The sequence below is a fragment of the Schistocerca cancellata genome, chromosome 8 (assembly GCF_023864275.1).
Source record: "Schistocerca cancellata isolate TAMUIC-IGC-003103 chromosome 8, iqSchCanc2.1, whole genome shotgun sequence".
Taxonomy (NCBI): domain Eukaryota; kingdom Metazoa; phylum Arthropoda; class Insecta; order Orthoptera; family Acrididae; genus Schistocerca; species Schistocerca cancellata.
Genome location: NC_064633.1, coordinates 281,580,154 through 281,597,013, shown reverse-complemented (window position 1 = coordinate 281,597,013; position 16,860 = coordinate 281,580,154). Strand labels below are relative to the sequence as shown.

Below are 16,860 nucleotides of genomic sequence, written 5' to 3'. Positions count from 1 at the left end.
CCAAAGAAGGAGTCTGCGAACGAACAGTGAAACCTTAAGCAAACGTGCGTATGTGTGGTTTATTTCTTACCCCAGTTAGGAAAAAAAATATTTTCATGAAACTGTTCAGGAAAATGGAACTTATGTATATGCACCACAGCATTAGAGTATTTTCAAGAAATGTTTATCGATTTTTAAGATGTAAACACTCACTCTTCACAATCACAAAAATTAAGTCTCACGAAGACTGTATTCTGGAGGGTTTGTCCTCTATATCTGACCAGAATGATAACCTATACGTGCTTTGCAAAATGGTTCTTATTCTGGGGACACACCAAGTCCATCGTCAGCCAGCAGGCTAGGGAGGGGGGAGTGGGGAGGGGCAGCATGAGAAAGACAATGAGGTAAACAAGAAATGCTGTTACAACGATTAAAGCAGAAAAAATTGTTTAACGACAAGAAAAATATAAGCAATTAAAAAGAATTTTACAAATTGGTAAAATTAAAAAATAATAATTAAAACATAATCTCCTCGAGTTTTTTGTAAATTCCTCCGATATTTTACTAGTAAAATCCTCTTTATTGTCAAGAATAAGTTTACTGTGAATACTCATCATTGCTAAACCACTGTGACGGCCTTCTAACATTGTGCACCTCAATCAAGTTTTGATTCTTCTTAAATTGCTGATAGTTCATTACACAGTAGGCTTACATGTTGTGCAAGGGATAGTAATCAAAATTTTTTAACGCTTTTCGTGTTTTGGGGAGGGAGTTACCTGTTTCTTTCAGGATATCAAGAACTGTTAGCCCCTGGGTTTCTGTGTGTTCTGCCAGAATTTTTACCAAAGTTCATTTCACTTTTTACGTTAGATAAATCATAAAATTTGGCGAAGGTTTTACAAGCTTCCCTTAAATGAACTTTCGAAATGGTAATCATTTCTGCAGGACGTAATTGTAATAAAGCAAATGCTGGGGTGTTTTCGTCAGCAAAACGCACTTCAAGACCGTTAATAATAGTCTACATAGAGTATTATTAAAAGCCTTCTCCAGAATTGTGACACTTTCTACTGAGAGGCTACCTTGATGATGCTCTCTCCTAATTATCCGCGGCATGGTTTTTATTTCCTCCAAACCAAGTTTTTCAGCAATTACAGGAGCATCCTTCATAATTTCGTCTGTGACTATTTCAAAATTATCGCAATGGGTTTTCAACAGCAGAAAAATTAATTTAATGTGCTGTGCAGTCTTGGCTACGTCCAAAGCAACGGACTGCGGAATATTTACGACTTGTTCCATCGAAGCTGAGCATTTGGATACTACAATTAAGCTAAGAGGGAATGGAAAGCCAGGAGGAGCCGCGTGGAGTTGGCAAGCATTTTTTTTCTGGTCGAAGCATTTCCTTTATGTGATAAAGTTTCTAAGGCTTCCATCGTAACGGGAAAATTCTCCTTCAAAATTCTGACGTTATTGTGTTTCTTACTCCAGCACGTTTCATATCGTTTGGAAATGTTAGGTATCAACTTCCCTCTCAATGCTGATTCACGGAAAAGTTTAATAATGTCTTTTATGGTTTCCAAAGTGTTCCGAATCCCACGGAGACTGTTGAGATCATTGACGACTTGATTCAGTTTGTGTAAAGAGCAGTGGAGGAAAATAGCCATGGTGTACATAGTTGCTTGAACACCAATGTCTTACCGGCCATTGCCGAACAACCGTCAAATCTCAAACCAACACATTTCACAGTGTCAAGATTTTTTTTTACCAAAGAGTCATCGAGCGCCTGTGCATTCGATTTAGCGTCTAGAGATTTCAGCACGACAAAACTAACAAACAATTCTTCTACCTTGTAGGATTTCTCATCGAAATATCAAAACCAGTCGATAATTGTTCAGTTCCGGAAAAAATAGCTGTTTCATCTGCTAATAAACTAGACAGTTTTGACTTTATCACTTTATTTGTGATATCTACCATTAGCACATCCCCACAAATCCTGACAACGTCACTTTGGATATGGACCGATCGATAGCTTGCATTCTTTTTCCCATGCTCAGTATGCTTCTTCACAGCCATGTCTCCAGCTTCATCTCGTTCCTTGTGTAACCCTTCCATAATTTCTTCTCCATAATGCTTACCTCTCAGAGCAGAGTCATAATTCCCACAAAAGATAGTGTAAGGAATAATGGATTCACTGTTTTCCTGTTTTCTTCTTAACTTTTCTGGGAGTATTTATTAATTTGTGCATCCACCGAAATACTTGCAAGAACTGCTCTAGAGCTTCCAGTGCTGCTCTATGGAAGAGTGGGTTTCATGTGCTTCTTGAACTGCTCATACACGTCTTTGAACTTACAGAATGGCTTTGCGATATAAGATCCCAAAAGGCCCCTAACAGAATTCGGTTTCTGAGGAAACAAGTACAGTATTTGCAAAAGTTCCTTTTTTGTACCAAGACTATGCCAGCCATGGCGAGTAAGTTTCCAACCAGGAATAACTGTATTTTCGCTTTAAATGCGTGGTATCTTTCACAAGGTTATAATCATGGAGGTAAGAATAAGGTTATAATACACAGCACAGATCCAACGACTTTCCACCAGCTCTTTCTTCCGTTCGATCGACGAAACTTATGCTCGATCAAAATATCGACCAATAACATTTTCGCAGCAGTCGTCCAATGAAGAATCCGTACCTGGTTCCAATTCTAAACCTGTAAAAAAAGAAAAAAAAGCGCTATATCACAGATTGCCTTTGGAAAGAGAAGGAAAATTATAGAAGAACAATTCTATCATGGACTCTAGATATGCTATTGAACGTAACTCCCTATCAGTTTATGTTTTCCTCCAAACCCTATCACAAAAATATCTTTTGAAGTGCTAAAGTTGGACGAATTACGAACACAATCAATCATTAGAAGACAGGGCGCCAGCACCAGGGCTTTGAGTTAGTTTTTGATACTGAGAATCCCCTGTCGTGAGATCCAGGTTTCCCACCTTCATCCTTCTTATTGCTGTCAATGCTTCTGTCTTCTGTATTTTTCCTCTCTCTTTAAGTTTACTAAACAATAAAAATGGAAAATTATAATAAAGGGCCGATATTTTATTATGTTGATTTCCAGTTAAGTGCTTTATCCAGCACGCTACTTCCTACCATTCTCACAAAAGAAGTGTTCAAAACTATTTCTTCTATTTTCTTAGCACTTGGTAAAATAATGTTAAATTTACTAAGGCTACGAACAATTTCTTTCGAACCTTAATCTGTACTATTAAATAACCATCCGATTAGACATCCCGATAATTTACTAGCAGCGATTTAAAAACATGTTAGTAGTTCAGTGCGAACAGGGTACGGATGGCGAGTTACGCGTCCACAACTTTCACTTAGATTGAGATGTTTTCTGGATTTAAATTAAAAAGCGTCAAAGGGGGAGAGATACAGTACATATGTACAAAGTCAAAACCACTACTTAACTTAATGGTGTAGTGGTTTTGACTTTGTACATATGTACTGTTTGGGTTTTCCTTTTATTTTATAAATGTATAGCGATGGTGTTCTTTTAATCATTGACAAAGGGCTTCTTAGGCACTTGTGGGTTTTATTGTCGTTCTGAAGAAGGTGTAGTTATCTATGCCGAAACCTGGGTTAACACTTAACGCTAGGTGCTTTTTTCGCAATCGAGGCGGGTTTTTAGTTTTTTAACATATTAACCAACGATTCCTGATGCGCTGCGATGTTGAAGGTTCTTATATACAATGAAACTTCTTGCAATTGTTTTGAGCATTTTGACACTGAGCGTGGTGTGAGAATATATTTAATAATCGCTGCAGCTTTGGTCCCGGAGGTAGACTGCTTTGTGGTGACTTTGGGGTCAGGACACATTACGACATTTAGTTTTACAGTACAGTCAAGCGAACTGAAGACCTAATGATCTTGACAACTTTATGAGCTGTTGTTAGTTCTGTAGCAGTGACGAGCAATTCTTCCTAGGTATCTTCTTTAATCATGAATGTAGAGATTGGCTTTGATGTCGATGCTACCGCGAATCTATTTGTATTATTCTTCAAAAAAATGTGATACCTCGCATTTGTCTTACCTCTGTGATTTACCGAGATGAAATAGCTAAAAATCTCACACAACGCTTCCTGATCCGTAAGTTCTTTCTTGACAGAAGACCGCTCCTTCGTGTAATCATCGAAAAGTGACACTTTCTCTTTCCATCCTACTTCATGCCCTCTATATCCGCAGTAAACACTTCAAACATTGCTATAGTCCGATCCACGGACGATGGCGGCTCGCGCATGTCGAGTCACGGACGGGGATCGTATTGTTGACGATTCCAAGCGACAGTTACATTACTCACATACGCGTGCTTTCCGCTAAGAAAGCGTGTATTCTGCAAATTGTCTCTCGCTTGCTTATGCAGAATTTATCGCTTACCACCACAATCAGCGAGAACAACTCGCAACAAATGGAATCGAAAATCACTAAACAACTCGCTATGATCACGTTTAATGCTCGCATTAGCTACGACATTCACAGCAGAGCAAACGCTCATTGGCTTTCGGAGAATACGTGACGTAGGTGCGCAGAACAAACCTAAACTTGACCGCCATCGTTCGTGACTCCAACTTATAACTTGCACTCGCTGTTTGTGTCACGTTTAGAAACAATTGTCTAATTAGATCGTTATTCAAATGGAAGCTACCTGATTCTCCTGCGTAGCGCTTATTAAATATTTCCAGTCCCCTACTACTGGAGAAGTCTGGTAATTGTTCGAATGATGGCGCTAGGTCTAAGGGATAAGGGGCGGGGAACTACTAACTTAGGCGGCATTTACATGTTGCGCTAACAGATAGCGTTACTTCAGTTCTTGAACCAAGCTCGTAACACTATTTTGCAAAGTCGGGCCAAATTGGGTCTTGTTGGGACAAGAAGGTCTATAACGGTGACAGTCCTGATATATTGGGGCGGGTGGCAATCCTATATTCATCTTTCTTACAAGGAGTCAAACCACTGAGGTATGGCTGAAATGTTCGTTATTTTAATGCTTCATTTTAAATGACAATGGAACTATAGGCCTAGAGAGGTTTTAATGAAATTTCACTGTGTTGTTTGTCCAGTTTGATTTTGAGTCGTTTTTCATCTTTAATGGCAGCAGATTTCATATCTAACAATAGCTAATAAACACGTGAGAAAATTCGAAAAACGTCACAACAATTTCACAACACTCAACCGAATAATAACATTGTTCATATAGTTTGTTCACGTCTTGAACGAGGGCTCCCTGATTCCGCATCCGCTGAAGCCCATAGATGACGCTGGGCTTGGAGCCACGAATATTTGGTGTCTGACCGCTGCCAACAATTGCAATCTAACTAAACAGTACCGGTACAATTACGGAATGACTGTCATGCCGTCTAAACAGACTTTATTGTAAATAGTAACAGTAACCACAGGTGTACAAGGGCGCCTATACTTATGGCCAAGGGGCGTGGCTCTCCCCTCTCTCTCAAGAAATGAAAAAAATAATGTATTCAGTTGTTTTTCTTTCAAGAAAACGATTTAAACGTCAGTTTTTAACATAGTTGTATCTGAAAATTTGTATGGCCCTTTACAAGTCACCATCCACTACCAAAACATAAAAAATTGACCATATCCCCAGAATATAGCTCCCCCCCCCCCCCTGCAAATTATCATATGAGCGCCCTTGCATGTGTAGTGCCAGAGCTGCTTACCACCACTTAACATGATGAAGTTACGTTGTGAGCATAGTACCCTGAACTTCCTTCCTCTGCTTCCAGCAGCCCACTGAAAACACTGACAGGACGTCGTAAGCAAACTGTAATTGTAGTAATATAATATTTTGACCTTATGCAAAGAAACAACCTTGTGATTTTACAATAAATTGTTTTTGATTGTTGCAGACGGACCGAGAATAACATCACCGAAAGATGAAACAGTTGTGCAAAAAGGAGAAACAATTACCGTTGTGTGCGAAGGAGAAGGTGACTTGAAATGGGAATATCCTGAATACAGCGGATCAAAGGTACAGTGAAAAATAAAGACTTTGATAGTACACATCATTATTATGAATGAAGACAACGTATTGGTTGCTTACTTCCAGACCTTGGGCGACTCAAACTGTGCATATATATGTAATTCAGATTACAAACTCTATATGCTAAAGATGCCCTGGCTCATACATTCGCGTCTGAAAATATGTCGACAATCTACAAGTAATGACATACAGAAGAAGCGCAAGAGAAAAGGTGCTAAATGTATGCTAGTGAAGAAGTTTTCTTTCTCCATCCTGTGTTTAGAACATTTCGGGAATGGCAAAAAGATGTTTTTCTACGGAGGAAGCTAATCTACAGTGAAATGATGAGAAAGGAGGTGTCCGTATACAAATGATGTATTGGAACGTTGCAGTTCAACTGTCTGTTCTCCTTCCTCGCTGTCCAAGAGAGCTGCTCAAAAACGAACAACCAGAGTTAACATTTTAATTACGGTACTAAAGAGGCAATATGTTTAGACAAGTGCTGACGCACCTTCTTGTAGAAATAATAAACAGCCAATCACTGGCAGAATGGAAGGTTTATTTAAACCCATTACCGCGGTTTCAACGTTTATAAAAATGTCTTCAGTGTCTTCAGATACGTTGACCTACATTCGGTGTTGGAACTATTGAGAAGTTCGTGTAACTGCCGCAGTGTAGTACTACCGTTCCTTAACTGTTGTTCATTGTTTGCTTCCATATTATAAAAACGCTTCCTTTTTCCTCTAGTTTATGTTTTGATTACCGGTATCTGATTTGGACTAATTTTTGTATATGCCTCGAGTCCCAGATTAAATACTTTTACAATTTACTGATTGTGTCGCTTCTTTTTATTGGCGAGGAACTCTTATTAAACAATTTCTCCTACTTCTGGTCTTCTGTGGGCAGGATTTTGGGAACATAAAAATGTAGTTTCATTAATAACATAGAATTTATTTTACCTTTACTATGTTTTTCTTCGAACATGTAAGTCTCTTCATACAATGTTACGTAGGAGCGTTTCAGTTAATTTTGCCACGAGCAATGCCCTGCTCTCTGAGAACAATATTGCTGTCTCTCTCTGATGTACATAAACATCTATACTCTGCTAACTACTGTCAAGTGCATGGCAGAGGGTATGTCCCATTAGTTATTAGGGTTTATTCCCATTCCATTCACATATGGAATGTGTGAAGAATGATTGTTTAACCACATCTCGTGGAGGCTGTAATTAATCTGGGCGAAGCATTGGTGAGTATCATATATTTCTAGAGTCATCATTTAAAGCTGATTTTTGAAACTTTGTAATTAGGCCTAAGTGATCATTCTGTTTCATATCCGGACAAAGCGTTACATTCAGGTATTTGTGTGAGTTGGCTGATTCTGACTGTGACTAATTGATTCTATAGTCATAGGATATCACATTTTTTTCTTTTTGTGAGGTGCACAGTTTTACATATCTGAACATTTAAAACAAGTTACCAGTTGTTGCACCACTTTGAAATCTTATTGAGATCTGATGGAATATACTCCATAGAAAAGAAGGAAACAAATAAGAAAAAATTAAAATGGATAAGGAAAATGGAAAAAAGTAGCAAAACCAGTAAGTTAAGTCTTCTCCCACATTAAAGTCCAGAGTGGAATAACAACCATATTACAAAAAGGATATATTGCTACTCACCATGGAGGAGATGCTGAATTGCAGACAGGCACAACAAAAAGACCGCTATACATTTAAGCTTTCAGCCAAAAGCCTTTTTCTGAAGTAGAAAACACACATTCACAAGAGCACAACTCTCTCTCTCTCTCTCTCTCTCTCTCTCTCACACACACACACACACACACACACATGACCACTGTGTCTGGCCACTGTTGCTGGAGACAGTGGTCATGCGTGTTTGAGTTGCGTTAGTGTGAATGTATGTGTGTATTTTTGACTTCAGAAGAATGCCTTTTGGCCAAAAGCTTAAATGTGTAGCAGTCTTCTTGTTCTGCCTATCTGCGAGTCAGTGTGTCCTCTGTACGGTGAGTAGCAATCTATCTTTTTCATATTATTGTTAAAGTAATGAAAGGTGATTCTGGAAGCCCTTCAGAGGTAAAGATGTTCTAAACATTTACTTTATTTTCCCAGATCAGAGATCAGTCTACACTAGGATCTGAATGTCAAATAACTGAATCTATAGGACTAGAGAAACTAGATCTGAGCAAAATGTTGCAGCCAAGGGTATGGCATAAAATCTGCTATGTGTGGCATATACAGGGTGAAGAAAAAATGCCATGCTTGGTGCATCGCATGCAAGTCCTCATCCAGAATCAACACCAAAGTTTATCTAGAAAAATAATATCAGGTGCATTTTGAAAACACTGGGAACACTGACACATCATGTGGTGCATTGGAATGTACAGAGGAACATAGGAACATGTGTCACCCCGCACTACTACATCAACTGTTGTAACTCACTAAGTAGACTGCTGGAACATCAAACTCACATCCAGCTATGGTTTGAATCATCATCAGGTTCGTTTTGTATTTTTTAGATGTCTGTTATCTAGTTTTCATCGTTTATAAGCAAGACATCATTTTGTCACATGACAATAGCCTATCCCATGACAGTGGAATCCATTAAACTGCATGCACATGTCTACTAACCGTGTAGTGCGCAACCATAACTGGTCATGTCAAGTTCATGCAGGGTGGCATCCTGATGGAGTTCACAAAAGCTGAATATGTCAATATACTTTTGGTGCTGGGTGCATCCGATAACCAAGCTGCTGCTGATACTTGTGCGTATGCTGCACAGAACCCACAAAGGCACCATCCCGATAAGAATATTTTTTGTTGCCCGGAGCAGCGTCAGGAAACTGGTAATCTACATCCACAAGTAATCGACAAAGGTTATCCAAGAACTAGACATACTCCACAAACAAAGGATGCAATTCTTGAAACTGTCGGCCAATCACCTCAGCAAAGTACCAGTGATACTGCATGGCAGTGGCAGATATCTCAACGACGGTTTTTTAAGTATTGCGTGATGAAGAACTACATCCATATCATTATACATTAACTCAACACCACCAACCTGAAGACCATATTCGACAAGTACAGGTTTATGAATGGCTTTTGCATCAAGTGGAAGATAATGAACATTTTATAAATAATGTGGTATGGATCGAAGAAACTAGCTTCACTCGTGAAGGTATTTTCAACCTCCACAACACAGAGCAAGGTGGCGCAGTGGTTAGACACTGGACTTGAATTCAGGAGGACGACAATTCAATCCCACATCCGGCCATCCTGATTTAGGTTTTCCATCATTTCCCTAAATCGGTCCAGGCAAATGCCAGGATGGTTCCTTTGAAAGGGCACGGCCGACTTCCTTCCCTGTCCTTCCCTAATCCGATGAGATTGATGGCCTCGCAACTTGGTCTCTTCCCCCAAACAACCCAACCCAACCTTCACAACAGCCATTGTTAGTCAGAACACAACCCACATTTCACTCATGGACATAGCTTTTCAGCACACTTCGGCCTGGGAGAAGTGCTTTTGGCCCCTTACCTATCACCGGACAAGTCGAATGCGCTCTTGTATTGAACATATCTGTGCAATACTTTGTCTGAGCATTAGAAAATGTTCCACTTGGTGTTCAGCAACAGCTGTTGTTTCAGCATGAAAGTGTACTGTCACACGTTGGAATGAATGTGTGTTACTATTTAAGTGAAGCATTTACAGGGAAATGGATTGGTCATGCAGACCCAGTGTTTTGGCCTACATGTTCCCCATATCCTAATCCAATACATTTTTGTTAGTGGTGACACTTAAAGAAACAAGTTTATAGTAATCCACTCACGGATGTACAGAACGTAATCTTCAGTAATGATAGAAGCTGGTATGTTGCATAGGGCCCTGCAAAGTATGCTCCAGCGGGTGGTGAAGTGTTTGAAAATCATAGGTGATTGCTTTAAACACCTTCTCTAAAGTGAATGTTGCCCGTACATGTATGTACCATATCTATGAATCTGTGAATATAAGTGTGGGTATCAAACATACAGAATGAAATTAGTGTAGCCTACCTATTGTGTTTTTTTTTACCTCATTGGATACAGATGATGTTACTATATATCCACTGTTATTTTCTATTGACTTTACTTCTGTCATGGATGAAACAAAGTGGTCATTTCTGTCTGACAGAAGTTCGTATTATGTCTTGATGTTTAAACCTGCATCTACATCTACATGGATACTCTGCAAATCACATTTAAGTGCCTGGCAGAGGGTTCATCAAACCACCTTCACAATTCTCTATTATTCCAATATTGTACAGTGCACAGAAAGAATGAACACCTATAACTTTCCATACGAGCTCTGATTTCTATTATTTTATTGTGGTGATCATTCGTCCCTATGTAGGTTGGTGTCAACAAAATATTTTCGCATTCGGAGAAGAAAGTTGGTGATTGGAATTTCATGAGAAGATTCCGTCACAACGAAAAACACCTTTCTTTTAATGATTTCCAGCCCAAATCCTTTATCATTTCTGTGACACTCTCTCCCATATTTTGCAACAATACAAAACATGCTGCCTTTCTTTGAACTTTTTTGATGTACTCCATCAGTCCTATCTGGTAAGGATCCCACACCGCACAGCAGTATTCTAAAAGAGGATGGACTATTGTAGTGTATTCAGTCTCCTTAGTAGGTAAATTTAATACTAACAGAAAGAAATGCACAAGACACCACATTGTGCAGGTGTAAATTGGATACAACTTGATGCTTTAACTGAAAGAAAATGTTTGGCATGAATGTGACTCAAACATCAGTGAGTCAGCATATCCGTTCCCAATGGCATTACCTCGTTTCATTGAGCTGATGGGATAGCTCCAGCACAGCGGTGAGTTCATGCTACCTGTTCTTGATCACACTGCAGGCAGTTACAGCATTGCCAGATCATCATTTTTTAAAATCACATTTCTGTTAAACTGATTGGTGGCATGTGTGTCTTGCTGGATACACTTTTGTCTTGATTTGGGATGAGGAATCACATGGTGACATCCAAGTGTGGCATTTTTGCTTCAATCTGTACAATGGTGTGCAATTTTTTTACCTTAAGGTGCAGCAGCAGAATATAAAAACTTATGTCTTCAAAGCAACTAAACCCAGTGTGGTGGACTGGCGGGTATGACACACGACAAACAAGTCTTACAAGGAAGAAAAGTAATGAACAAAATGTAGCAGTAGATCTTAGAAAGAAAATGAATCTTACAGCTTTGTTTAAATAAATCAGTTTAGCATCTGAGGTCTAGCAATTGGAGTATGGTTGTGGCATCTTCGTATGACCTCTTGGAAACAGCATTATTCGAAATAGCTTTTCTCAAAGGATAATTCAACAATCCATGAGTGGACTTCCGCGATGGGTGAAAATCACAGCCCGTTTCTGCAGGTATCTGTAATGGATCGGGCCTGCCGATCTGAAGCCATTCGGTTCCCATTAATGTGCAGGCCCTGCCCATTGGATCTGTTATCACCAATCTGCCTGCAGGCCAGATCTGTTTGTGTGTGACATAATGCAGTGGATTTTTGTGGTTTATCCTTGGACCCAGGACTGCAGTGCTCCTCAACAGGCCAGAGCCCATGGGTGATGTATTTCAGGAATTGCGACTGTTTCACTGCAAGCACATTGTGCAGTGTGGCGTTTTATAGACATTTTATTTGTTCCAGTACATTTTGGCACTTCAAAAGTAGTTTATATGTTAGAATGTATGGATGATAAGGAGAAGAAAATTGTCAGTTGCTGGCGGTTCATACACTATGTACTCATATTTTTCTCAAATACCTGTAAAATAATAGATATAACACAATGGGTAATAACCGACAATAATAAATATAGTAGAACCAACATTTTATTGGCAGTCACCTATAGTGTTAGTTTACACAGTTCTTCCCCTCCTTCTACACTTCTTTCAAGAGGCCTATTTTTTTTTAAATTGAGGTTACTTCTGAAATCAGTGAAGGTATTTTAAATCCTCTTTTGTGACTCCAAGGAAATGCATATTTTTGTCATCAAATGTGCTCATTTTCTTGAAATAAAATAACATAAATAATCTTAATGAAACACATATACCATTTGGCTTGCTTTCTCTATCTAAAAATAGTTCATTACAAAAAATGTTGATGTTAGTACTTACGATTTTTGCTCACATAAGGAAACACTACCTGCTCGCAATTTATTTGAGATATTTGCTTGTTTGCACTATCGTTTCTTGTACCTTAGCAGGAAAGACAGAGTGTCAACTTATGCCTTAACTTACCCTTGAGATCTCAAAATTTGACAGGAAAAAATCCTAAAACCTGTCTGGAAATCAGAGAAATACCAGACAATTTCACTTGGGGAGACTTCTAGCAATCCTGATTCTACACACCAATACCAGATTTTTGAGTTGTGCAGTGAACTCTCCCTGCATCTATTCTTCATTCCCCTAATGCTCCTAGCCTCAACATTTGATAGTTAAGGTCCTTCACTTGCCTCTATTCCCTTGCTTGCTCCCACTCCAGCCCTACAGGTGCCTTCTACCCTGCCATTGCATTTAAATAGTCATTTCCTCTTCTCTGCTTCTCTCTTCTCACCCCCTCCCCCCCTCCTTTACATCCTACCAGCACAGATTCTCGATGTCACGCCTAGCAGCCTACTATCCAATTTCTACCACACTCCCAGAGGCAGCACCAGTATCTTCCCCATTCCTAATCCACTGCCTCACCTCTCAGTCTCTTCTGTTCCAATACTACCCACACCTGCTGAGATCATTGCTCACCTCAGATGCAATCACAGTTGAACCTTAGCGTGCGAAGATGACAGTGAGCATGTGTATGTAAGTGAGCTACACACATGTGAATGTGTGTGTGTGTGTGTGTGTGTGTGTGTGTGTGTGTGTGTGTGTGCTGGTTGTGTGTAGTGAGTAGCTATCTATCCACTTCATATTGTTGTAATATGATCTTTACTTAATGTCACAACTTTACAAATGACCAGTGAAAGCCATAGTGCATTTTGACACAGAAATCACAATACTGCTGTGGAAGGAGGAAGTGCAGGTGCACTCAGTTTCAGTGTTCCCATTTTGCTAACAAAAAATCTTAGTGAATTGATGTTAAGTAGACAAGCTATGACCATTTTACGGGGTGTCCCACATACATCCAATAAGCCTCATGTGCTGGTTAATCATCTCTAATTGAATTGCTCGTGAAGTGGCAACACTGTCTCGAAAGTTGGTTACACTGCATTTTATTGGAAAGTTAAGTGTCGTGCTTCACCTGTTGTGAGAAGCTCACATTACTGAGTTGATACAGAAATGTTAAGTTTTTACAGAAATGGAGCAGTTTGCATTAGAGCAGGAAATTGATATTGTGGAGTGATACATAAAGAGAGGCTTTATCAAGAAATGTTTCAAGTATCCTGGTAGCCAGCAGTAAAATATCAATACAAGAAATGGAGGGCTGTACGATCTGTTCAAAATGTGCAGAGGAATAGGCAACTGACATTGAGGACCCCTGAAATTACAGAAAGAATTTGCGTGGACATTATAAGAAGTCCCTAAAAGTTGGTAAAGAGGTAATCACAGCAGGTTGGTGTATCTCGTACATCATATCATCATGCACTAAAAGATGAGAGTGTGGTGCATGAGTTGAAATTTAAATTTGAGAATTAGTGAAAAAGAGTTCACTATTGTAACTGGTTGCTAACATCAACTGCTAACCGTTACTTGGACCCTTGTTTTACTTCACGTCAGATAAGGCCCAGTTTCATTTGTCAGGTTATGTAATCTTCCAGAATTGCATACACTGGACGCAGGACAACCCATGTATTCTGCATGAGGAACCCCTCTGCTTAGAGAAGATAGCTGTCGGGTATACTGTTTATGGTGTGCGCATTGTTGTTGTTGTTGTGGTCTTCAGTCCTGAGACTGGTTTGATGCAGCTCTCCATGCTAATCTATCCTGTTCAAGCTCCTTCATCTCCCAGTACCTACTGCAACCTACATCCTTCTGAATCTGCTTAGTGTATTCATCTCTTGGTCTCCCTCTACGATTTTTACCCACCACGTTGCCCCACAATGCTAAATTTGTGATCCCTTGATGCTTCAGGACATGTCCTACCAACCAATCCCTTCTTCTAGTCAAGTTGTGCCACAAACTTCTCTTCTCCCCAATCCTATTCAATACCTCCTCATTAGTTACATGATCTACCCACCTAATCTTCAGCATTCTTATGTAGCACCACATTTCGAAAGCTTCTATTCTCTTCTTGTCTAAACTATTTATTGTCCATGTTTCACTTCCATACATGGCTACACTCCATACAAATACTTTCAGAAACGACTTCCTGACACTTAAATCTATACTCGATGTTAACAAATTTCTGTTCTTCTGAAACGCTTTCCTTGCCATTGCCAGTCTACATTTTATACCATCTCTACTTCAACCATCATCAGTTATTTTGCTCCCCAAATAACAAAACTCCTTTACTACTTTAAGGGTTTCATTTCCTAATCTAATTCCCTCAGCATCACCTGACTTAATTCGACTACATTCCATTATCCTCGTTTTGCTTTTGTTGATGTTCATCTTATATCCTCCTTTCAAGACACTGTCGATTCCGTTCAACTGCTCTTCCAAGTCCTTTGCTGTCTCTGACAGAATTACAATGTCATCGGTGAACCTCAAAGTTTTTATTTCATCTCCATGGACTTTAATACCTACTCCGAATTTTTCTTTTGTTCCCTTTACTGCTTGCTCAATATACAGATTGAATAACATCTGGGATAGGCTACAACCCTGTCTCACTCCCTTCCCAACCACTGCTTCCCTTTCATGCCTCTCGACTCTTATAACTGCCATCTGGTTTCTGTACAAATTGTAAATAGCTTTTTGCTCCCTGTATTTTACCCCTGCTGCCTTAAGAATTTGAAAGAGAGTATTCCAGTCAACATTGTCAAAAGCTTTCTCTAAGTCTATAAATGCTAGAAATGTAGGTTTGCCTTTCCTTAATCTAGCTTCTAAGATAAGTAGTAGGGTCAGTATTGCCTCACGTGTTCCAATATTTCTACGGAATCCAAACTGATCTTCGCCGAGGTCGGCTTCTACCAGTTTTTCCATTTGTCTGTAAAGAATTCGCATTAGTATTTTGCAGCTGTGACTTATTAATCTGATAGTTCGGTAATTTTCACATCTGTCAACACCTGCTTTCTTTGGGATTGGAATTATTATATTCTTCTTGAAGTCTGAGGGTATTTCGCCTGTCTCATACATCTTGCTCACCTGATGGTAGAGTTTTGTCAGGACTTGCTCTCCAAAGGCCGTCAGTAGTTCCAATGGAATGTTGTCTACTCCCGGGGCTTGTATCAACTCAGGTCTTTCAGTGCTCTGTCAAACTCTTCACGCAGTATCATATCTCCCATTTCATCTTCATCTACATCCTCTTCCATTTCCATAATATTGTCCTCAAGTACATCTCCCTTGTATAGACCCTCTATGTACTCCTTCCACCTTTCTGCATTCCCCTCTTTGCTTAGAACTGGGTTTCCATCTGAGCTCTTGATATTCATACAAGTGGTTCTCTTTTCTCCAAAGGTCTCTTTAATTTTCCTGTAGGCAGTATCTATCTTACCCCTGGTGAGACAAGCCTCTACATCCTTACATTTGTCCTCTAGCCATGCCTGCTTAGCCATTTTGCACTTCCTTTCGATCTCATTTTTGAGACGTTTGTATTCCTTTTTGCCTGCTTCATTTACTGGATTTTTATACACTCCTGGAAATGGAAAAAAGAACACATTGACACTGGTGTGTCAGACCCACCATACTTGCTCCGGACACTGCGAGAGGGCGGTACAAGCAATGATCACACGCACGGCACAGCGGACACACCAGGAACCGCGGTGTTGGCCGTCGAATGGCGCTAGCTGCGCAGCATTTGTGCACTGCCGCCGTCAGTGTCAGCCAGTTTGACGTGGCATACGGAGCTCCATCGCAGTCTTTAACACTGGTAGCATGCCGCGACAGTGTGGACGTGAACCGTATGTGCAGTTGACGGACTTTGAGCGAGGGTGTATAGTGGGCATGCGGGAGGCCGGGCGGACGTACCGCCGAATTGCTCAACACGTGGGGCGTGAGGTCTCCACAGTACATCGATGTTGTCGCCAGTGGTAGGCGGAAGGTGCACGTGCCCGTCGACCTGGGACCGGACCGCAGCGACGCACGGATGCACGCCAAGACCGTAGGATCCTACGTGTGGGGAGCGATCTCCTACACTTGCCGTACACCACTGGTGATCGTCGAGGGGACACTGAATAGTGCACGGTACATCCAAACCGTCATCGAACCCATCGTTCTACCATTCCTAGACCGGCAAGGGAACTTGCTGTTCCAACAGGACAATGCACGTCCGCATGTATCCCGTGCCACCCAACGTGCTCTAGAAGGTGTAAGTCAACTACCCTGGCCAGCAAGATCTCCGGATCTGTCCCCCATTGAGCATGTTTGGGACTGGATGAAGCGTCGTCTCACGCGGTCTGCACGTCCAGCACGAACGCTGGTCCAACTGAGGCGCCAGGTGGAAATGGCATGGCAAGCCGTTCCCCAGGACTACATCCAGCATCTCTACGATCGTCTCCATGGGAGAATAGCAGCTTGCATTGCTGCGAAAGGTGGATATACACTGTACTAGTGCCGACATTGTGCATGCTCTGTTGCCTGTGTCTATGTGCCTGTGGTTCTGTCAGTGTGATCATGTGATGTATCTGACCCCAGGAATGTGTCAATAAAGTTTCCCCTTCCTGGGACAATGAATTCACGGTGTTCTTATTTCAATT

General features: G+C 40.5%; 1 protein-coding gene across 2 annotated transcripts in view; it reads left to right on the top strand.

Moving 5' to 3' along the window:
* Positions 1-16,860, top strand: part of LOC126095731 (mast/stem cell growth factor receptor kita-like) — a 296,078-nt gene that overhangs the window by 33,049 nt on the left and 246,169 nt on the right. For both annotated transcript variants that reach the window (XM_049910501.1, XM_049910500.1), the window contains exon 2: positions 5,895-6,016. In XM_049910501.1, the coding sequence (XP_049766458.1) occupies positions 5,895-6,016 (122 nt within the window). The remainder of the gene's footprint in view (positions 1-5,894; positions 6,017-16,860) is intronic.